This window comes from Protopterus annectens, chromosome 5.part1 (genome assembly GCF_019279795.1).
Source record: "Protopterus annectens isolate FY-2018-M chromosome 5.part1, PAN1.0, whole genome shotgun sequence".
Classification (NCBI taxonomy): Eukaryota; Metazoa; Chordata; order Ceratodontiformes; family Protopteridae; genus Protopterus; species Protopterus annectens.
In genome coordinates, this window is record NC_056736.1 from 555026605 (window position 1) to 555052144 (window position 25540).

The 25540-nt window shown below is 41.2% G+C and overlaps 1 protein-coding gene across 2 annotated transcripts in view; it reads right to left on the bottom strand.

Annotated features, from left to right (window-relative positions):
* Positions 1-25540, bottom strand: part of RB1 (RB transcriptional corepressor 1) — a 3440561-nt gene that overhangs the window by 195072 nt on the left and 3219949 nt on the right. For both annotated transcript variants that reach the window (XM_044073175.1, XM_044073174.1), the window contains exon 21: positions 19807-19911. In XM_044073175.1, the coding sequence (XP_043929110.1) occupies positions 19807-19911 (105 nt within the window). The remainder of the gene's footprint in view (positions 1-19806; positions 19912-25540) is intronic.

Sequence of the window (25540 nt, forward strand, 5' to 3'; positions counted from 1 at the left end):
GAAAAGCAGATATAGAAGTCCACAAAAAGAAGACAAAAGTGATATTGATCACTGAAATCACTACACCCAGTGACTACAGTGTCTGATGTACACAGGCACACAAAGTCATAAAATACCAGGATTTGCAAGCAGAAATGAGGGCAATGTGGAAGAAAGATACCCAGATGGTTCCAGTAGTAGTAAGAGGAACGGGTCTTATAAAAAAGGATTTACAATCATACTTAGATATGTTACTGATATATGCAAGTCCATACGAATTGCAGGAGTTGTAGTTACTGGGCACATTGCAGGTGCTGCTAAGAGCACTTCTGGATGACATCAAAGAATGAAACAATACAAATTTCATGAACTTTAATTATACTTTGACTTAGGAATGGGATCCATTCCCGTCATAGTATTAGAAACCCAAAAACTTGGAAAAATAAAAAAAGAGAGAAGCCAAAGACATAGCAAACATACTTGCAGACAAATTCACTTTGACTTTACCCTTCTCTCCACCTTCAACCTCCCTTTATGAAACAACATCAAATATAACTCCTCCTTACTATCAACAGGGAAGAGGTCCTTTCTCTAAGACCAGGAACACTGCATCAAAGGGCACAGACAATACCAAAGGATGCCTTCTAAATAGCATGAAACATGACCTATCAGGCCCTTTGGAACTGCTATTTAGCTGTAACATCCAAAGAGATTTATGCCTCATGAACAGAGCACAGCAACAATCATCCTGCAGCACAAAGGTGTGCCATCTACAACCCTGGACACTAGAGACCCATGAGTCTCACATGCAACGCCATGGAAAGAATTACCATAGAAATGATTGATAATGACATGTAAAACCTCCAAACACTGGATCCAATCCAATTTGCTTTTGTCAAGAGCAGGTCATGCCTACTCAACTTGGTGGACTTCTTTGAGAAGATCAGAAAAGCAATGCATGAAGGCAAAACAGTTCACACTGCCTACCTTGACCTGGCTAAGGCATCTGACACAATGCCCTACTCAGGCATTGTTGACAAACTCATGAGGTTAGATATAGACCCTTATGTCACTCGATGGATAGCTAGCTGGTTCAGAGCACAGGAATTTAGAACTGGGGATCCCTCCTCTACAAAGACACCAGTCACAAGCAAAGTCCCTCAGGGATCAGTCCTGGGACTGCTCCTTTTTGGTACTTACTTCCCTGAAGTCAAGGCCAATGTCAAGGGCCTCTGGCTGACTATGCTTGCAGATGACTGCAAATTAGGAGCAGTCACAGAATCTCCCACTGGCACTAATGTTCTTCAGGAAGGGCTGACACAGGCAAATAACTTATATCAGAGACATGGACTATTGCATGACAATATCCTTTGGGAAGTCATTCATCTCTGGTAACTATCATACTAACAAAGCACCCCTAAGAGTTGACCCAACAGTCAGGGACTTGGGGATGCACATTGACAGTAATCTAGCACTGACCATCACATGTCTACAGCTGTGAGAAAATCATTCTATCTTATGCAACTTATAAACAAAGGTATGACATCTAGAACCAAGGAGGCCATTGCTCCACTGTGTTCAGCAATCAACAGACCTACCACTGAATGCAATGCCCTCTCTGGCATGTAGCTAACCACACGCATCCAACAATTGGAACATCCACAGAGGTTCCTCACTAAAAGAATACAGGGCATATGTCCATTGCAGACCACCACAAAGCCCTATCCCTGTATCCTGTCTCCTACAGGCAGTTGAGGGGAAATGTGCGCCTGACATACAAGGCATTGTCAGACAACACCCTGATGGACTTCCTGCATATCCACAAAACAAACAGCACCAGAATTACCAATTCTAAAGACTTGCACATTGATTGTGATATAAACAGGACCTGTTGGAAAGGCAAGTATGTATCCCAGAGACTACCCCTTCTCTGCAACAGGCTCCCCATCCATGTGAAGTAGAGTTCCTCCCTAACTCAATTCAAGTGCAACTTGGGATAATTGGATGGGAAATAGAAAATTCATCCCTTGTTTGGCACCTATGTCTCCAACAGACAAAGTCAGACTACAAATGGTTCATCTCCCAACCCCTACTTGTAAATGTTTTATCTCCCAAGTCCCTGCTTATACTTATCAAGGGTACCAGACCACATCAGAGATGTGGGATGCATGGCTAGGCTTAAAATGGCCCTTGCAGTCATTAGCCTAGTACACGCCTATGAACCTATATGTAAGACATTCACATTTCCCTCCTAATCAGTTCTTTATGAGGGGCTAATACTTTCTCAAGCTTAAAAAATGCTAATAAAATGAATAACCAAATACTTTCCAACACAGTAACAACTTTTAAAAATACTAACTTTATGACTGTTGCCATTTTTAAGTGCAAAAATAACTTCTAAGGTGGACTAATTATTAGGAAATAACTGACCTTCTAAGAGTCCAGGCACCCTCATTCATCAATGTTGGGCCTCGTAGCATACCTGCATGGGTGAGTGGTCCATGAATTCATTGCAGTGTTCACCCTGTTAAACATTACTGCTTGCAAAAACAAAACTCAAATTTAGTTGTTATGAAAATGCCTGATTTCTGGTCAGAAATTCAGGAACTTTCATTGAGATGTTGATCTAAAAATTTAATTTATGTCCTCAATGAAAAAGCTCTGTTCCTAAATATTTAATTTAACTTTCATTATAAGTCTAAATTCATGTGTTTTGACACATTTGTGAGCATCTAACATGAAGGACAGATTTCAACTGCTCCAATTCAGAAATTTAACAGGCAGGAGCATGAACAAGTAATAATGCCCAAAAGTGTGTGCAGTGTTGGGCAATACCAGACCATCCAAAGGCACTGCAGGATGCCAGAATCAACATTAAAAGATGTGTTTTTTGCACAAACATTATCAGAAGATACTTTACGCACAACAAAAAGAGCTTCAAGAATCAGCTGTTTGCCTTGTTTTGTTGCATCCTGTTATAGTTTTAACAGGTGTGATTATGAAACAAGTTAATATACTCTTAGAATGAAATGCATAAGTGTAGTTTGGGCTTTGGCTTTGTAGAATAGAGGCATACAGCTCCGACTATAACTGAGATGAAAAATACAAAACAAAACAGGAGGAGAAGTGCCCAAAAGACTGTACAAGCAGCAACTACACAAATAACAAGTTAGGGCACTCTGAGGCACCAGAAGAGATAAACAGTTACTGAAAGGCAGCCAGAACGTTACTAATGCTTAATGAAATCACTGCGTTTTCATCCTAGAACAACAGGATTTCATCAGCTACATTTTTAAAATATGCCCTTAAACACCCCGATCCCATCAACATAATAAATAACTCAACATGATTAACCAATCCTGTATTTACATTCTCCGATTACCCTGAACTATCATATTAAAACATATTTAGTTATCAAAACCATTTAAAACATGTCATAAAAAAATCCAGAGAGCTGCATCTGAAAATACTGTGTGTGTTTATTTTCTTTATCAGTGAACGTTTCCCACCGGCGTCAGTGATGAGGATTGAGGCTCCTTGATCACTGGCCCAGAGGAGGGTCGTCAGAGCTACCTTAGTACAAGTAGTCAGATACAGATAAATTGCTATGCTATGTGAGATTAGAGGAGATAACATGCAGGACTGAGTAATGTGTGTGTATACAAATATTTCATTATATGAATCTATGTCATAAGATCGAAAGTTCAAAAGACTGAAAACCAAAATAGCGAAAACTCAACATATTGAAAATGTGCAATTTTGAAATTTATATATAATTAGCAGGGGGTGGGGGTGCATGGAGGTTTGCCCCACTGTATTAAAAATGTTTTTAATATTAAACTTTTTTGATTTTTTGGTTTTCAGTCTTTTGAACCTTGATCCTTTGAAAGACCCCATTATATGTGTGCATATTACAACTGTAGTTGTCAGGAGGGGGGGAAGCCTGTCTTCAAACTGTCCAGTATTTCCAAAGAGACTGAGTGGACACAGACAAGATGTGACACTGGGGATATCATTACAATATATGCTGTGTGTTTGTGTCACTGCTGAACAACTCTGTTAATGTGATAGGGAATTAGTACACCATGTATATCCCATGTCAGTACTTGACAGTGTGAAGATATAACAGCCAAGCACTCACGATACAGTCTGTAATCACCTGCAACTCAAAATGTCTACCATTCCACTCAAAAAATCCTCAGTGACAATGGAAACTTTCAACTACAGCTACCAGTGTCCACACAGTTACAGTGGATACCCCATGAAAACACAGTAGGAGTGTGAAATTCAACAAATTCACAAACGGCTATGAGTACTCTAGAAAAAGCATAGCCATTTATATTTGGGAAGAAAACATCCATTCCAAACAAGCTGCAAAACACAAAGATAACTTATCTAGGGACACTGAATAATGGAATCAATGTCTGTGGTGGTAGTGTTCACCATAAACATATTAATGATTGTGCTCCCACGAGTAATGACTACATAGGGTGAAAGGATATTGTGAATGATGGCTATCATCTTAAAAGATAGAGGTCTATCTGGAAAGATAGGCACAAAGAATTGAGGGGGTGAGGGAAACTTCTGTATACAATATGCAAAAAAACTTATAACAGATGTAAGCAAATTAAGGAAAAGACAGGGAAACAAAAGCATACGTAAAAATGGTGCTTGCAGGAACAAACATGCATAAATGCATTTATATATATATATATATATATATATATATATATATATATGCCAATTATCATTTCATCGAATTGCAAACCATCGAGACCAAATCGTCGAAAACCCATTTCATCGAATCTCAAATCATTGAAAACTATGAAGCAACTACAAATAACATCCCAGACACTTTGTACTATGTGTGCGGGGGCAAGCCCCTGCACCCCCAATGGGGCTCCGCCCACCCCGTAATTAAATATACCAACTCCAAGGTTGCACTACAGTGGGGGAAAAAGGTAATTTCCTAACCCCACTGTAGTGCAACCTTGGAGCTGGTATATTTAATTATGGGGGGTGTGGGGGTTGGAGCCCCCCACTTGGGGGGTACAGGGGGGCTTGCCCCCCTGAATAAACATAGTAAAAACATTGTGGAATGTTATTTGTAGTTGCTTCATAGTTTTCAATGATTTGAGATTCGATGAAATGGATTTTCGACAATTGGGTCTCGATGGTTTGCAATTCGATTAAATGATAATTCGATGATATGAAGTGGAACCATATATATATATATATATATATATATAAAACTTTTTGACTAAGGGGTCCCTGCAGACAATGAATATTCCTACAGAATATTCCCACTGTGAAAACTGGTGTACCACATAATAATATATAGCTTTCAAACTTTATGCGCACAGGCTGCAACTTTCCTAATCTCATACCACACTAACGTTGTAGTGACAAGATAAGAACACGTTACATGACAATCAAACCAAGGCACACCTGACATTTCAGGTGTACTCCAACAAATCTACACGTGCCCAAATCTGGGAGAGGGGGCGAGAGAGAGATTCCTCTTATTCTTTTGGAACTGGGTATAGACTTACTTGGGAATCTGCATGAAGAACTGTTTGCTTCTTTATCTGCATAAATTATATGAGGAAGAGAAATGAAACAGTTCATCAGAGCTTTCTTCTGTATCACAGATGCATCACATATACATACACACACCTAAGGACAATTTAGAGTTGCCAGTCTGCATACTGCTCATCTCCAGGACATGGGAAGAAAGTGGTATACCTGAAAAACCCCATGAATACATAGGAAGAACATGCAGATGCCATAAAGAAGGCACGCCAGCTTAGAATTGAACTTCAAAACTTCTTGCTGTGAGGCAGCAATGCTACTCAATGCACCACTGTGCCACCCTCAAACTACCCCTTAACTCAGGAATAGTTCCAACAGCCCTCATGTAGACACTCATAATCCTATTTATGAAGGTTCTGGTACACCCAGACTTCAGGCGCACAACAAATATTACCTCTGACTAAAATCCATTTTTTCTACCAACCCCACCACCCTCCCTTTTAATATTAGCTCTAGGCTGCTGGCCACCCACTAACATTGTCTTATCTGCAGGTGGCAAATGTAGAGTACCATGATGCCTCAATTCTGACTCTCAAACTAACTCTTACCTTGAAATTCTCAGCTTCCACAACACAACCCATCTCCAAATGTTCATTAACACCTTTACCCACTAGCTTGCAAAAAAAAAATTCAAATCAACTATTCTTAACACTTAAGCAGTTTCCATTAGTTCTCAAATGGAGTATTCTGCAAAAGCATCCGAGTTTAAGCAGTACTACTCACGTGTCCCTCCTTCCCACTTTTCCCAGGAGAGAAGAATGTTTAACATGGGCTGCAGGGCAACACTACAATCAGTCTGTATTGGCGAAGCAAGCCCAGTCATTTGTGTTAAGTCTTGTTTAAAGCAGTGATACACAAGTACAGCATCACCTAACTTTTTTGACTTGGTTGTAAAGCAAGTTGTAGCAGTGCAGTGATAACTTAGCAAAGATGGCAGAACCTTTGTTATGGAGCATTTTTCAAGGGCATTAGTGAATATCCAGTCCAGCCAGTTATGATTTGTTGCAAGAGTTGTGCTAACTGGCTTTGCTCTAGTAGGAAAGATGATCATCTGACTGAAGGACAACTTTTCTAGATGGTTCTGCCTAGCATTATGCCATTAGGCTGATATAGGTTCACCATCATATTTTGTAATATATAACATGCTTTCAACAATGGGTTTTTAGTGGGATATTTTAAGATAACATCCAAAAAAGCCCATGCAAAGCAAGCAGTTAGACTCAAGATCTGCTTTGGCACGGGATGATGCTATTGCATATGCATCGATGCACAGGATGAGAAGCAGGAAGAGAGAATAAAGGTAACCGGAAGATGGCAATGCACATGGGGTAATATCAGTCTGCCAGCAACAAACTGAAAGATTCTGAGTACAGAGCAGAGAGGGTATGGGTCTTGACTGCAATCTTGGGCCAGGAAGTTTTCAGCCAAGTGGTGCAGGAGTGTACCAAAAAGGACAGAATTCTTGATGTGGTTCTAACCAACATGCAGAATGTCACAGATGTCCAAGTGAAGACACCATTAGCCATCAGCAGTCATGCCCATGTGTTGTTTAAAGTGGAAGAAGGGAGGAATATAAAGACGGTGGTGGGAAATTTTAGGAGAACTATGCTAGGCTGGAAGAGAAGGTCAAAGATGACTTATCAGATAGGAGCACAAACTATGGGAACAGATCATGGATAGATTTGGTCAGGATCACGGACAATGGATTTCAGAAGCAAAAAGAAGAGATGCCAAAATGGTTACAAAAGAATGTGAGACTATCAAAAAGAGCATATGAGAAATTGAAAGAAGCAGATGTAAAAGACAACAGCTCCAATGCACGGAGGCTAGCAAAATGGCAACAAAGTTGGCAAGGACAGTAAAGGAGCAAGTTAAAAGGGAGATGAAGAACAAAAGGAGCGCAAGTTTTTTTTTTAAGGTATATTGTAAAAAAAAAAGGGGTGGGGGGGACGACAAAACAGCCAGACTGAATTTTCTTAGCCTTTATAAAAAAAAAAAAAAGTGAGGAAAGGATGCCATGCTGGGAGAAAAGCAGGACAAACACCATAACACAGACTGCTCCTTGCAGAAGCAAACCTGCCATACGTTTGACTTGTGGCTCCTTCTGGCTATGAAGCTGTGCCAGTAGCTGTCCCATGTATTGCTGTCCTCAAGGAAAGCAATTATCACTCCCTCAGGATTTGCACCATATCTTTAACTGTTCTGACACGCCAGTTAAACTGGTAGGTTTGCAGTTCCCTGATTTTGGTCCTGCTATTCCTCTTCTACAAGTGAGGAGGTTGACCAGGAATTGACTGTCTTTAAGAAGAATACAGAAAATACAGTTGTGTACACTTACCATAAATGTAGATGTTCGAGTGTATTCACTGTTGCAGTCATTACATTTGGGTTATCTGCTTGCAGGTAGCCCTCAGTCGGCCTGATTATCAAAGTCATGGGTCCCGCGTTGGTTGCTGTCTCATCTTCCATGACGTCAGGTAGTCAGGGGTATAAAGCATGCAGCTGACGCCATTACATCAGTTTTTCTTGCCCGAGATGTCAGGTGCCACCATAATGGAAGCAATTAGATATATAAGGTTACACCTGTAACAAAAAAGCAAATACACCAGAAAGCTTTAAGCAAAGTAAGCAAGAATAGAGGTATAGTCAATAAAAGTCAGGGGGCTGGAGAGAGGGTAACCAGGACTGCAACAGTGAATACACTTGAACATCTACATTTATGGTAAGTGTACACAACTGTACTATGTTCTTTGTGTTTCACTGTTGCAGTCATTACATTTGGGTAGATTCCCAAAGCTAAGGAAGGGAGGAGGCAATTAGATAGCATTAGGACCAGCTATAAGGCCCTGCAAGACTGCAGTGGCAAAACCAGCTCTGGATTTAGAAAAAATTGGCAAGTGGTAATGCTTGGTAAAGGTATGTTCAGAACTCCAGGTAGCAGCTTCTAGGATGTCCCTAGTAGGGACACCTCTGAGAAAGGCTGTAGAGGTAGATACAACCCTGGTTGAATGTGGTCTTATCTCCTGTGGGGTAGGTTTTCCATGGTGCTTATAGCAGAAATGAATATCCACTTAGAAATGGTCTGCTTTGAAATGGCCTTCCCCTCTGCCCCTGCAGCAAATGCAACCAGCAGCTGTTCAGATTTCCTGAGAGGCTTAGTTCTGTCCAAGTAAAATCTAAGTTGTCTGTGCACGTCCAATGAGTGTAGTATTCATTCCCCTTTGTTCTGTGGATTAGAAAAGGAGGTTTGTAAATGAATGGACTGATTAAGGGCCACACTGGATACCACCTTGGGCATAAATGAGGGATTGGTCCTGAGGGACACCCTGTCCACATGAAAGATGATGAAAGGCTCCACTGCCATGAGGGCCTGTAATTCAGACACCCTTCTTGGTGAAGTGAATGCTAGAAGGAAGGCTGTTTTCCAAGAAAGGAATTTCAACTCTGCATTTGCAGCTGGCTCAAAGGGAGGTAGAGTGGTGAGCTTTTCCAATACAAAGTTAAGGTCCCAGGCTGGAGTAGGGGCTCTCCTGAGTGGTCTTAAGTTTTTGACCCCTCTGAGGAATTGCTAAAATGAGCTGAAATGGTCCAGGCATGAATTTTGATGGAAGAAAAGGAAAGGCCCCTGTGAAACATCTCAGCTAAGTATTGAAGAATGTGTGTTAAATTGGGCATTGTTGTGTCCATCCCCAGTGTTTGTTCCAGGAACAGAATCTTTTCCATTTTTCAGCATAGGATTTTCTAGTACTAGGCCTCCTTGCCTCCAGAATGACATCCATCACTTGCTTACTGAGGGATGGTAACGGAGAGATCATGAAATTAGCCAGGCCACAAGGCTCAGGGTTTGAAGCTGTGGGTGCAGAATCTTGCCCTCCTGCTGGGACAGCAGGGCAGGGCTCTGAGGCAGGTGCCATGGTTCCAGCAGTGACACACTGCACAAGAGGGGGTACCAGTGTTGGCGTGGCCAGTCTGGTGCAATAAGTATTGTCCTTGGTTTGTCCTGTTTGATCTTTAGTAGCACTTTGGAGAGGAGAGGCATAGGGGGGAAAGGCATAAACTGATAGGGTTTTCCATGTGAAAGACAGGGCATCCACTTTCCAAGCTTGTCTGTGGGGAGTCCTTATGCAGAATTTGTCCAATTGGTAGTTCTGAGGGGAGGCAAACAGGTCTATCTCTGGGCTCCCCCATTTGTTTCTCAAAATGTTGAATATCTTTGGATCCAGTTTCCACTCATGTGGGTCCATGAGATTTCTGCTTAGGTCATCTGCTAGTGTATTTAGCTTGCCTGGCAGGAACTGAGCTTGTAGATGCACTTGGAAGCTCAAGGCTGTGTTCCACAAAGCCATGGCTAGTTTGCAGAGAGGGTATGAGTGGGTTCCCCCTGCTTGTTTATGTACCACATAATAATGATGTTGTCCGTCTTTACCAATAATTGTCCTGGAAGAATGTGGTCCTTGAAGGCTGTCAGAGCATTCTCTACAGCTAACATTTCTTTTTGATTGATGTGCAGGTGCATTTGACTTGTGTTCCATTTGCCCTGAATGCACTGCCCTGCCAAGTGAGCCCCCCCCCCCCCATGCATAGTCTGTTGCATCTGTTGTTAGTGTTTAGGCGGCAGGGGGTAGAGTGAATGGCAGTCCCTTGTTTTGGTGGCAGGCGTCTGGCCACCAAAGGAACTCTATCTTTAGACATGGTATGATAGGAATCATTGATTCTAGGTCCTGAGAATGTTGACACCATAGGCTTTTTAGATAACATTGTAGTTTCCTCATATGCAGTCTTGCACATGGAATTAGTAGAATGCAAGAGGCCATGAACCCCAGAGCTTGCAGTATTTTCCTTGCAGATAGCTGGGTCTTTGTGGCCAGTTTTTTGAAGTAGGCTGTCAAGTGAACTTGTTTCTCTGGCATGAGGCAGGCCATCAGGGAAGCTGCATTCAAGCTTGTTCCCAGGAATACGATTTGTTGGCAGGGTACTAGATGTGATTTATTTTCGTTTATGGTGTAACCCAGAGAAGTCAGTAATTTATTTACAAATGCCAGATGGTTTAATAGTATGCCCTGGCTTTCTGCCTGAATTAGACAATCGTCCAGGTATGGGTATATTTGAACATTTCTTTTCCTGCAAAATGCAATGACTGGAACTTTGTGAATACCCTGGGCGCAGTAGAGAAGCCAAAGGGCAGTGCAGGGAACTGATAGTGCATGTAGCCTGCTCTGAAGCATAGGTATCTTCTGCAGGATTCTCTTATTGGAATGTGTAGGTAGGCTTCTTTAAATACAGTGTTTCCAACCAGGCATTTTTGCCTAGCATGGGAAGCAGCTGATGAAGAGTTAGCATTTTGAATCTTGGGATTACCAAAAAGGTGTTTAGGATAAACAGGCCCAGGATAGGATGCCAGGAATTGTGTTTTCTGGGTACCTGGAAAAGTCTTGAGTAGAAAACCTTGCCCCCATTCTTCTTCTGGGACAGGCTGAATAGCCCTGATACTCAGAAGAGAGAGAACTTGCTTTTGAGCCTCTGCCCACTGATTTGTGGGTAGGTCTGGCCAACCATTTGGGGTTGGTAAGGAGTGGAAGTGAAATCTGTGTCCTTGGAAAACTAAATTTAAAACCCATTTGTCTTGGGTAATGAATTCCTAGGTTTTTGGATGCAGGAAGGTCTTTCCCCCCTAAAGGAACAGTCAGTTGAGCAAGACTTGGAAGGTTTAAAGTTAAGTCATTGTGACAGTTTACCACAGGGGGGTGTCTTACTACTCCCGGCTTTGGACGTTGGAGCCCACCACTGCTTAGGCCTATGAGTACCTTGGGACTGAAGCCTGGGTGTTCTGCTAGTTCTGGGTTTGGACTGAGAAGGCCTGGAAGAGGCAGGAAAGGACCAATTCTTAGAGGGCCAGTGCCTACTAAATCTGGGAGGCTGTACTTGCAGGAAATCATTAACAGTTTACATAGATTTAGCTTTTTTCTCCATCTTTTTAAGTACTACTTCTGCTTTGTTGCCAAACAGGCGGTCTTGGTTTAAGGGAGCATCCAGCAATTTAGCCTTAACATGATCTGGCAAAGATTGCTCCTTAAGCCAAGCATGCCTTCTATGTAGAGACCCAGTGACAGCAGCCCTGCAAGATGCCTCTAATGAATCAAAACCACATTGCAAAGTATGTTTTCCAACTTGTTCAGCAGAATGCATTAAATCCTGTAATTCTTTATTTTCAGCACAGTCAGGAATCAACATCATTTTCTGTTTAAGCAATCCAATAATATGCTGCTAATACTTTAACATATGAAACTGGCAGTTTAAGGCCCTAATGGCCAAAGTTGCAGAAGTGTATACCTTCTTACCCCATCTGTCCACAGCCCTGGAATCTCTATCAGAGGGGGTAGGGTTTTTGGCAGTAGTAGCCTTAATGCCTTTGGGTCCCTGTGAAATGGTTTCAGGATCCGCAGTAGGATTCTTAAAGAGGAACTTGTAAAAGTCAGTTACCCTATAATACCTGTCAGGTTTTCTGGGAGCCGGAGGTAAAGAGTCAGGGGCCAGGCTATATTCTGAGAAGGCATCATCTACAATGTCCAGAACAGGAAGGATAGATAAAGGCCTGTGTTGAGGTAAGAGTAAGAATTCCCTAAGCCTCTTTTTGGAGTCAGAGTAATCCTGGCTTTCCCAGCAGAAATGCTCCCTAAGATAATGCAAGGTTTCACCAAAAGAGAAATCCTCTGGAGGGGAAGCAGAGGGAATGGAGACCTCTGCATCAGAATCCTCATAGGTAGAAAAGGACAACTCCTGGTCATCAGAGAAAACAGAAATTTCAGAGTCCTGATCAGAAGAATCAGAAAGAAAATCAGTTCTAGGTCTCTTAGAGGGGGAAGGGTGGCTTCCCCTGATTAGAGTAATAAGGTGTTCAGCCATTCTTATCATTTGTTTTTTAGGCATAGCGGCCTGACCATGCGGTCTGGTCGTCAGTTTTCTGGGCATGAATCGAGTTTTAGGCCTTGAAAAAGAAGATGGCGTCAGTTTAATATGCAAGTCAGTAGGCCTGAATACACCCTCAGAAGCAGGTGCCTGCACAGCAGCTCCGAATCCATCTAAGGTAGAGACATCTGCAGGTTCCACACTCGAAGAAGCATCTCGCGGCATACCGGACGCCGAATGGGTCTCAGTAGAGGCCTGCGAATCTGAAGTAGCGGGTATCAGGGGCTGTGAAAGCACCTCACTGAGTACCGGCGAACTGGCGACTAGCTTAGGAGAAGCGTCGTCGGCAGCTTTGGACCTATGCAGTCTGTCTCTTTCGTTATCTTTGCATTTTTTTGGAATGTCGGTAGTCGGGTGGCTTACTGAAGCCATTTCTGGATAATTTTAACAGAGTTCCAAAATATTTAGAAATGAAAAATGAATCGACGACAAATAGTTCGATGTTTGAATAAGGCACAAAACCGACAGCAAGGTACGTCGTGGTCTGGGCCTAAGCAAGGAATGCAGTACGAATGAAAATCTTTATGAGGTATTTGCTTTCCACAAGAAATACAATTGTTAACTTTTACTGACATCGGTTTAGAACAAGAAAAAGGATCCCCAACAGGGTACTTAGCTTAGGTGAAGACTTTGGATCTGAAACTCAAAACGAAAATTTCAGGAGTCGGCCCGACCGGCACTTGCGAACTGCTTCTGCTTCTGGCACCGCACAGCAAGAAAGACTGATGTAATGGCATCGGCTGCATGCTTTATACCCCTGACTACCTGACGTCATAGAAGATGAGACAGCAACCGACGCAGGACCCAAGACTTTGATAATCAGGCCGACCGAGGGCTACCTGCAAGCAGATAACCCAAATGTAATGACTGCAACAGTGAAACATGAAGAACATCAAGGACTAGATGGGCCGCTTCAACAAGTTCTCAAAAATCAGGCAGGTATGCTGGGGAGATTTTCCTTGAACATCGTCTTCAACAAACAACAGGCCAGCACACAAGTGTTTGAGGACTGGTAGGCAAACACAAAACTACAACTGGCTGCAGTCAGCTGCAATCCATGATGGCAAGACAAGCAGAGACCTATAATTTAACAAATCCTTCAAGCCTGCCCTCAATAGTACTGACGGCACACAGACCACAAAAGTGAGCATGGCAGAATACATATTTGCTTTCAGTCACTGAAAACACCACAAGGCAACTACAAACATTCTCCAGCAATAAAATTGGATAGTCTTTCAAAAATTTGCTTTGGGCTCTACCTCTCCACATGAATCTAATCCATCCTACCATCCCATTCACATGTTCATTTCCACATCAAAACAGGATGTAGCCATTACTGAGTGTTGAGTTGTGCTGTGCTGTCATCCTGGTAGGCTTGGAACTTACGGTAATTTTCTTGCCTACATTCGCAGCTCTTTGATGAGCATCATACGCATGGTATGCAATTAAGCCATGTAGGATATAGGCATATGTGCTTTATCACACACAACCCTGAAAGGTTTCTTGCAAATGCTTCAGGGGCTAATTCAAAGCCACCCATAGATGTCATTGTGAAAGTGGAATGGTTTAAATGATCCCCTTGAGAGAGACAATTAGGCTTTTATCATATTCCTCCCATCCCTCTGATATTCAAATCACTGCTGTAAATTTGGTAGGGAGTTGCTTTTGCAAACAATCACTAGTTGCTAAACACACACAGCTTCATACAAGCATACACAAAGCTGAGTATAAAGACATTGTTATTAAAACTTACTTTTACAATCCCCATCTCACCCAAAAGTTTAACCCCCAAAGATTCTGGCACACCATCAATAAAATCTTAAATCCAGGTCAACCTACCACCTCCAACCCCTACCCTAATAATTCTGGCATAGAAACCGCCACCTTACTTAATACCCACTTCATCGAATCTGTTCAAAAACTTACCCAACCCTCCCAAAGTTATAACCACCCTCACACCACCCACTACACATGCAACACAACCGCTTTCTCTCTTAACCCTGTCTACACAGCCTACATCAAGTCACTTCTACTAAAATTGAAACCTTGTTCTCCCTCTACCGATAACCTCCCTCCCCTCTTTCTTAAAAACTCTGCTCATTCCACAGCCTATCCTGTCTCTATCCTAATAAATAGATCAATCCAAGAGTCTACTGTCCCCACCATCTGGAAATCTTTCTACACCATTCCACTTCACAAAGGAGGTAACTCCACTGAGCCCTCTAACTACAGACCCATTGCCATCCTATCTCCCCTATCCAAAATCCTCGAAAAATGTATTTACAATCAGCTTTTAACTCACCTTATTAATGAAAATCTTCTGACCCCCACTCAACAGGGTTTTAGGCCACATCACAGCACCTCCACTGCCCTCCTATCTTTCACTCACACTGTTGCTGAAGCCAGGGACAAAAACCTCCTCGTGTCATGCCTCTTTCTCGACCTCTCTAAAGCTTTCGATATGGTCTCCCATTCCAAGCTACTTACTAAGCTTACTGACCTTAATCTAATCTTTCCCTCTCTACTAATCACTGGTCCTCAAGCTATCTATCAGATAGGCTCCAGTCTGTCAGATGGCAATCTGCTTGCTCCCCTTTCCTATCTATCCAAACAGGTGTCCCTCAAGGCTCAATCCTTGGCCCTCTCCTATTCAACATCTTCACTAATCATCTTTACTCCTCCTGCAACACCTTCTCCCTCATGCATTACTCCAATGACTCTACTCTTATGTCTTGTGCTGACAACATTTCTAAACTTCTATCACCCAAAATTCCTTGTCATCTGCGGAAAAATTACTCTCAGAGCATCAATTTATGCTCAACTCCAAAAAACTAAGCTGCTACTATTTCTCCCCAAAACTCTCCACCACCTTAAATCCACCTTTACTATTTCTTTGCTAGATAACACTCTTATCAACGATGAGCCTCACACTAAGTTACTGGGTACAATAATCGATTATCAACTCAAATTTGACATCCATATCCAACACTTTATCAAAAAAAAAAAAAAAAGCTAACATGAAACTGGGTCTTCTCTACAGGAATAAGAAATTTCTTGCTCCCAGCTCCAAACCCACCCTTGCCCAAGACTATCTCCTTCCATGTCACCTCTACGCCTCTCCTATCCTAACTCGCCTTCAATCAAAACTTCTCTTCAAACTAGAACAAGCTTACAATAACATAGCCAGATTCGCCAGTAACCAACCTTATAAATCCCATCATTGGCTTGTCCAGAAACAGCTTCAATGGCTAGAATTCCCACAACTCTTACTACTTGCCCAGCTGCAGCTCACACACTCCCTACTCAACAAACCACTAGCCTGCCCATCACTCTCTACCTTAGTATCCCCTTATACCCCAACCCGGTCTCTTCGTAGTTCCAACCAGCACCTTCTAGACATCTATAAACCCAACAAAACTTATGGTAAACTAATCTATAAACACTCTGTGTCCCTTGTGTGGAATAGGCTACCACCTGACATTCGTAGCATCACTAGTTCCAGCTGCTTTAAAATTGAAGTCAAGCACTACTTTCTGAACTCAAAAGCCTGTCCTTGCGTAAATCCTCTACAATCTGCATTTTCCTTTCTTTTTCTTTTCACTGCCTGTCTACATCTAATAATTTAATGACTAATCTGCACACTAGACAATACTACATTATGCTACTTAGGTAAGATGTGGCATTATTGTAAATACTTAAATGTAATAGTTGGATTTACTTCGTTTTATTTTTATTACAGTTATTTGTTTCACCTGATTACTGCATATGTAATTTTTACTTATGTTGTATTGCTGCACTGTTTTCCTTGGGTTTTGTATATTGCCTACTATGTTATCTTTTAATGTTTGTATTGCTGGAGCTTTTCTCCTCGGTTCTCCACAGAAAACGGGCCACTGGCTCAGAAGGACTAACCCGGTTAACAAATGTCAAATAAATAAATAACTGTTCTATATGGATCGCCTTAAAGCCCCATATCTATACTCAGTCTCTCATAAGTTAATGAGAGACGATCTATGCCTGGCATTCAAGGCATCCTCGGATCCAGCTCTGATGGACCTTTTGCACATCTACAAAATGAACAACATGGAACCACTAGATTCAAGGACTTAAATTTTGCTTGCGACATAAATAAGACATGTTGGCAAGATAAAGATGTGTCTCAAAGGATCCTCATGCTCTGAAACAGGGTCCATCCTTAACCTTATTTAAGCATGACCTTGACCAATGAATGGGAAATCTGAAATTCACCTTGGGTCTAGCCCGCATGTCTCAGACAGTAATGCCCAAACCAACATACCCCACCACATAACCTCTAGAAACTTCCTAACTAACCTACTATGTCTTAATAAACAACTATGATAGAAAGGGACGCAAATGGGTTGGATTGCACAGTTCATCTTATAAAGGTCCTAGTATATACCTATGAACCTATAAAAAAGTACATGAAGAAAGGGTCATTCACATTCAAAGCCTGGCTACTGAAAATTATTTTTTTTACATTTTTTTGTCCCTGCTGCCTTCTGATCATCAACACCCTCCACATCAATGGACCCCTTTCCTGCCACCAGACCAAGAGTTGGCAGGGAGATGCCATCAAAGATGTTTGGCTTTTTACTTGCTGGCCCTAACCCCCTGCATGTATTTGGCAAAGTGCCGCAGGAGGTTGTGCAATGTGCTGACAGCAGAGACTATCCCCTAACTTTAACAAGCAGCCCTGTCCTAACTGTGAAGCATGAGCAGTGATTTCCCTGGTCTTCACCAGTGCAAATGCATTGGCTCATTGTGCCCTCAAGTATATGCAACCCTCATCACTGGGCAATGCCTCTTGAATCATTCCCCTCCCTGCCTGGTTCATCCAGTGCTGGAGTTACTAATCAAACCCCAGTCATCTGCGTTGCAGTTAGGGCAACATCCCTCTGTGCCACACAGACAGGCACAGCTGTTTAAAATTATTCAACATTTTCACTTTAACAATTATAGAAAGCCAGCAACACAATCTACCTTCACAAGAGTGACAGGTTCTTAGTTGGCAGTACAAACCTAAGAATATACTTTCAAAGTCAATATTCAATTACAGGATGCCCAGTTCTGTTTCCAGATGGATCACAGTCATGAAAACATGGGGCAGTGATCATTCTTTGCCAAAAAACATTTGTTTACAGCACATACTAATATAACCACTAATGTCCTTGCACAGCTGACACTGTTACAAGATTACTCAACTCCTCTGTCCAAAAGTTTGTTTAGCTCTCACAAACATGTTTTATGACCTAATTAGAATACAGCCTCCCATTTCTCTTCTCCACTCTGCACATAATGCCCTCATGAGTTAACTGGTGGAAAACAAGTTCTGCATCTTTACCTTCTGGCAGACCCCCTTAACTTTCAGGTTTTAAATCAAGGCTGTTGCCCCATCTGTAAGTTGAACTACCATTTCAAGATAATGCATATGACCCCTGTAACATAGAAAACAATTATTTCGGTCTTTCATGTTCAAGATTCTAAACTTCAGTAGGAGAAAGAGCTTTCTCAATAGTGGGATGTGCAACCTGGAATCACCTGCCTAACAAAATCAAAAAAAGAAGAAACTGTTAAAAAGTTTAAAGACAGGCTTTAAAAATTACCTCATTTCAGAATCTATTTTCAAATGCTACTATGACAATAGTTAATGCTTAATGTTGTCATCTATGCTCAAATGTTGTACATTGCTTTTGAAATGCGCCTAACATTTCAACTGTGTACTCCTGCATATACCGGCTGCATATATCAATTGTACCCATCTAATTTTATATACAGTACACCTGTGAACACTAATTATTTATTTCAATTTTTATCTATTCAATCATTCGTTTTACATATTGCTCACAAGTTACTGCATTCATGACTTCTGTATGCTAATTTTTATTGTCTTGTTTATACTTGTGTATATGAATGTTATTTGTACTGCTCTCTGAGCCTAGGTTGTGGCTAAAAAGGGTCAGTGGTCAGCAGTCTCACCTGTTAATCAAACAGTAATATATAAATAAATCAATTAATATCAAAATGGTTCTGTGGTCAGGTGATAGAAGCATCTAGTCAAAAGGTTCAAAACGCGCCTCATCCAGGCAACCCTGTGACCTGTTGATATGTCTAACCACATATGTCAGGGAGAAAATATAGATTTTGCATTATTCGTACACAATTATTCAACATTAAAAATATTACGTTAGATAAAGATGACATGGACCAACAAAATAAGGCAATGTGTGGCAAATCAGAGTGAGTACACCTTGCAATGCAAACTGGGCATGAAAAGCAATGCAATCCCAGGGCACCAACATTAGAATAATTATAGAATATGATCTCTGATTTTTTGCAGGCAGCAGGGGAACAGGAAGAAGGCAGTCTGCACTGCCCTTAAAAATGTGTATAAGTCATCTCTTTATTCAGTTTCTGTGCATACAATAAGAGCAAGGTGTCCCAAAGCACAATGTACCCAATGAGACAGTGTGCAGTGATCAGAACAAAACCACTATGAACAACTGTAGATTAGCACTACAAGAGCTGCACACTGGTGACTTACAATTACTACAAGCAGTTTATAAGCATTAATGACATGGTCTCAGAAAACCATGCAACCTGATTAGCTAACAAGGTGAATAAATAGGTTCAATGCACACCTAAAAGAAGGCCATTAAATTCACAGAAATTTCATAAACTGAACCATGCAGTGAACAGACATTAAACATACCCAAAGCTTTTAAGGCATTTTGTATCTCAAAACAGCCTCTGTGTGCATCAATATCTGTTTAATGCACTCCTCACCAAGTACCCGAGTGTTACTGCTTACAAGTAAATGCAATCATTTCTTATTGCTTATTGATGAATTCTCTATAAGACATGTAATCAAGGCTTATACAGAATTAATCAATAAGCAATAACAGGCATAGCAGAAGCATTAAGAATCAGTTACATCTGTATTTTAAAGCAATATTTTGTAATGTAAAACCCTTATGAGGGTTATACATAAACATTTCTGGGAATAACCTGCCACATTTCCCTTTCTGTATATGTTATCAGGCAAAATGTACCACAGTCTCAGCTTTTCAGACTCTTGTCTTTAACAGTTGTCAGTTGTTCTATGACACTGATGTACTGTTTTCAAGGGTGGAAAATGGTTTCTTATAACAACAATGAGAAATCAAATATAGATATTAAACATGTACCAAACTGATAACAGGTCAGGGTAGATACATGCATAAGTGGAGGAAGGAGCAAATTTCCACCTACCTCTTGACTTGTATTTGGTAAATCCTTGTAAAAAGTAACAATGGTTTTAAATCGGAGGTCTATATTCTTCACCTTGCAAATGCCATACATGGCACACATCATGATCTGTTCAAACAAAACAAAAAATGATCATGCATACATACAATCTTTATGGTACATTCAAAAATTATATCACATAGAAAAAATTGTAACAGGCACATTTTAACGATAAAAAAAATGCCCATATAAATAGCAGATATAAAGACAAAGGTTACTTCGCATCTCACATACTTATGGTTAGATGGGTCAGAAACACCATCTAGTGATTCCTTCTAAACTAACATAAGGGGTACTCACCCAAAAGCTGCAAGTTAGGTGGTAACCAGACTATAATACTGTCATGTTTGTACTTCAGTACTTTAAAGTGCTCAACGCTGTTATCAGTGTTTGTATGCAAAAACTTAAAAATACAAGGATCTCAGAAGTCTCATCCATCTCATAAGGTTGTTGTTGTTCTTCTTTCGGCTTTTCCCAGTTAGAGGTCGTCACAGCAGAACTCCGGTCCGCTAATGATTGGCAATTGATTTTTACGGTGCCGAGGTGCCAGCTCGACACCCAACCTTCAACAAAGGCACTCCCATTCTACGCTTGTCTTTCGAATGCCACTCGACCACGGGGAGGACATGCAGACTCCACACAGAAGGCGCTCCAGCCGAGAATCGAACGGGAGAACCTCTTGCTGTGAGGCGACAACGCTACCACTGCAGCTACATCCATCTCATAAGGTAATATATTTAATTTTGCATGCTATCTAACTATAAAGCAGAAACGTGCAACCTTAGTCACTGCAGTGGGTAAAGGGAAATAAAAATGTCTGGACAAGAGTGTTTTCAGATTAAAGAATATGTAGAAATAACACAACTTACTTTTCAGATTAAAAAATGTAATGTAATACAGCATACTTTAGGTGCATTAATTAATGCTTTTTATACTCATACAGCTTCTACTAGAAGTACTTCACTCCTGTGCTTTATATCTACTATATTTTTTTTTATGTTGTACTCTCTCTCTCTCAACTCTTACATGATAACACAAACTCATGCCCAGAGGACAGGAAATCACATACTTACACCAACAGGACACAGCCAATCTACTAGCAGACAAATTTAGTTCAAACATCACCCCTCTCCCCTCCTTTATTCCCAGATCATATATCTGCATGTATACCCCTCCTCAAATCTCCCAAGAACAAGTCCTCAAGGCACTGTTCAAGACCAAGAGCAAGCACTACTTCTACAGTGCCAGAAAACATACCAGGCTGCCTACTGGTCAGACTGGAACATAACTTGTCCAGATCTTCTACAGAGCTTATTCAAAATCAGCCTTCAAGCAGGTTTCATGCCAGATGAAAAAGAGGACAACAATTGTCATCCCACTGCACAAAGGTGAAGCATCAATGGACCTGGTTAATTATAGACCCATAAGCTCGACAGGACTTGTGTGTAAGACTATGGAAAGGTTCATTATACAATTCAAAAATAAGGACATAAGTAACTTACAGACTCCCAACCCAAACCAGATGGGTTCGTCAAAGGCAGATCATGCCTACTTAACCTGTTCAACTTCTTAGAAAAAGATACCATAGCAATGGATGAGGGCAAATCGGTGCGCTAAACCTCACAAATGTGTTTTCAACACCATCCTACACTCTGGTAACGTAGATAAACACTGAGATAAATATAAGTCCTTACGTGACTTGCTGGATATCAAATTCTCACACAAATACTACCCAGGAAATAAGAGTGGGCTCCTTTACCTTTTCCAAAAGACCAGTCAATAATGGTATATCCCAGGGTTTAGTCCTTGGGCCACTCCTCTATGGTGTTTACTTCTTGGAGTACACAGCTAATGTTAAGGGTGTGTGGCTGACCAAGTTTGCAAATGGCAGCAAACTTGGTGCTATCAAACTCCCCAGACTGCGCCATGATCTTCTAAGATGGCCTGTCCCACAAATAGCTGGTGATTAAATCCCAGCTTTTATATAAATGTAAATTTGCCTATGTCACAAGTGATAAAGCAATAAAGGTGTTTTTAAAAAAGAAATCATTAAGAAGCATTTTTAATAAAGTATGTTTATTATAGAACTGTAAAAAAAGTAATGTATAATTATATCCTTTGTCAAGCGTGATTCCCCTTGTAACCTCATTGATAACACACCCATGAAACCTGATCCTGTAGTCAAGGATTTGGGAACTTATGTTGACAACAAACTGTGCTTTGATACCACATATTCAATATTTCAAGGAAGTGCTTTTTTATTGCACAGCCTATAACTAAAGGAATGGCATCCACACCCACTGTACTCATCAGGCCATTCAGAAAGTACAAAAAATAAGATCACAAACAGGGAATGTGCAACAGAAGATTAGTAAAGTACAAGTTAAAAAATAGAAGTTGAAATTATGGAACAGTTGCAAAGTGAAGGATTAGGAGTACAAAGGTTACATCACAGCATGATAGAACAATAAGTCTCCAAAGTAAGCAGAAACAGGAGGAGCAGGAGACATCTGAAGAAGAAATATGGACATGGGAAAGAAAAGAAACTGAATATGGTATAATATTGATGCAAATGAGAAAGCAAAAATAATCAAAACAAAAGGAGCAGCACCAAGAGAAATATAGGCAAAGGCATCCAGACATGGAAAATTTTACAATACAAAAAATACGAAAACAAAGAGAAAAAGTAGAAAAGGAGATTAGTAATGGAGAAGTTATAGAAACAGAAACTGAGGTTATGGATTACCTGTGAAGTGAAGGATTTAGTGTAGAAAATCTGACTCAGGAAATATCACAGCAGGACAGAGCAATGGATCCCCAAATTACAGCGAAACCAGTGGAGTGGGAAACATTTGATCAGTTGCCAGGCAAAGATACTTTGCAGCCTTCCACAGAAAACTGTGCAGGCGTCCAGGTGGAGTTGCACAGCAAGGGGAGGAACAGGAAACTGTTGCAACTCTGACACAGCCAATGCTGTGGGGGTGATAGGCCAGTGAGTCCCCATATGAAAGAGCAATGGATGACACAGGATGAAATTGAAGAGAATGTGGCACAGGAAGATGCTGTGAAACTACTTACAGAGTGCCCACAGGAAATGGAGAACAAAGAATATACCCTCAGTTTAGAGGAAAATTACTAAAGAGAAGAGTTGCCTGGTTTCATAGAGATGGATTGACATATTAAGATCAGTGAAAAAAAACAGATTACAGAAAGCCAATAAAACCCCAAAAGTTAGAAGTTTGATAAAACAAATGAACACAGTACTTTGGACTATCCACAGAAATTCATGCAATATAACAGAAGTAAATATGATATATTACTGTGCAGCTAAATTAATAACAGATAAAGTCTTACCGCAAAAATATAGGGTAGTAAGGGAAAATATGGGGGGAAATCAAATGCCATCATGGAGGTATCGAATAGAGAAAACAATACAGCAATTAAGACAAGAAGTGCCACTTATAGACGAGGGAACAGATCAACAAAATACTCAAAGACAGACATGATAAAAGCAACACACAGTATAAAAAAGTACAGTTGTGTACATTTACCATAAATTTAGATGTTCGAGTGTATTCACTGTTGCAGTCATTACATTAGGGGTAATCCCCTGGCAGGCTGCCCTCAGTCGGCCTGAATAACAAAGTCTTGGGTCCTGTGTCGGTTGCTGTCTCCTCTTCCATGACGTCAGGTTGTCAGGGGTATAAAACATGCAGCTGACGCCATTTTATTCAGTTTTTCTTGCCCCAGATGTCAGGTGCCCCCCAAACGGGGAGCAAAAATATAAGTAAACAGTAAATATATAAATGCATTTTTAGAAACATAAACTTTACCTTCAACTAAAAGCAAATACACCACAAAGGCTTTTGAGTATAGTGAAGGAAAGAAAAGGTATAGAATGGGGAATGGCGGGTGGGTAACCCGGACTGCAACAGTGAATACACTCGAACATCTACATTTATGGTAAGTGTACACAACTGTACTATGTTCTTCGTGTTTCACTGTTGCAGTCATTACATTTGGGTAGAATCCCAAATCTATGGATGGGAGGATGGAACTAAACAGCATTAGGAGTGGCTATAAGGCCCTGTAGGACTGCAGTGGCAAAGCCTGCCCTGGATTTGGAGAAGGGAGGTAAATGATAATGCTTTGTAAAGGTATGAACAGAGCTCCAAGTAGCAGCTTCTAGAATATCTTTGGTTGGAACCCCTCTGAGAAAATCTGCTGAAGTAGGGGCAGCCCTGGTGGAATGTGATCTGATCCCCTTGGGCACAGGTTTACCATGGTGCAAATAGCCGAAATGAATGCAGTGGCTTATCCATTTAGAAATAGTCTGGTTTGATATAGCCTTCCCCTCTGATCCTGCAGCAAATGCTACCAGTAGTTGCTCAGACTTTCTTAGAGATTTGGTCCTGTTTGAGTAGAATCTTAGTTGTCTGTGTACATCCAATGAATGCAGAATCCACTCCCCCTTGTTCTGCGGATTTGGGTAAAATGTTGGCAGGTGAATGGTCTGGTTAAGAGCCACAATGAATACCACCTTAGGCATAAAAAAAGGATTGATCCTGAGGGACGCCCTGTCCGGCTAAAATATAATGAAAGGCTCCACTGCCATGAGAGCCTGTAGTTCTGAAACCCTTCTTGCTGAAGGGACTGCCAAAAGAAAAGCCGTTATCCAAGATAGAAATTTTATATCTGCAGTAGCTGCTAGTTCAAAAGGAGGTAGGGTGAGTTTTTCCAGTACAAAATTGAGGTCCCATGCAGGAGTTGGTGCTCTTCTGGGGGGCCTTAAATTTGTGGCCCCTCTAAGATACTGCTTAAGCAGTGGATGAGAAAAGAGGGGAGGCTCTGTGTTGTAATGAACCGAGATGGCAGAGGCATGGATTTTTATTGAAGAAAAAGATAGGCCCTTGTCAAGCATCTCAGTTAAATATTGTAAAATCTGAGGAATATTGGGCTTTGCTGTGTTTATTCCTTGTGCTTGGTTCCAAGCACAAAATCTCTTCCATTTATCAGCATAACATTTTCTAGTACTAGGCCTTCTGGCTTCCAAAATAACATCCATCACAGATTTACTGAGAGGTGTGGTTTGAATAATTAGTTGATTTGCCATGCTGCAAGATTCAGAGTTTGGAGCTGAGTGTGCAGAATTTGATAGTTCTGCTGAGACAGTAGATGAGGTATTTGAGGCAAGTACCATGGAGGAAGATGTGACATGTTCCTTAGAAGCAGGTACCAGTGCTGGTGAGGCCAGTCCGGAGCAATTAGGATCATTTTTGGTTTTTCCTGTCTGACTTTTAGTAAGACCTTGGAGAGAAGAGGCAGAGGGAGAAAGGCATAAACTGATCAGTTTTTCCAGCTGAAAGATAGAGCATCTACTTTCCACACTTTTTTGTGATGAACTCTTGTGCAGAATTTGTCCAACTGATAATTGTGGGGATGGGGAACATATCTATGTCTGGGCTTCCCCATTTCTGTGTTAAGATGCTGAAGATTTCTGGATCCAGTTTCCATTCGTGCAGGTCCATAAGATTTCTGCTTAGGTCGTCTGCCAGAGTATTTTGCGTTCCTGGCAGGAATTGAGCTTGGAGATGTATTTGGTAAGTCAAGGCTGTATTCCACAAGGCCATGGCTAGTCTGCAAAGGGGGTAGGAATGTGTACCCCCCTGCTTATGTACCACATAACTGTGGTGATGTC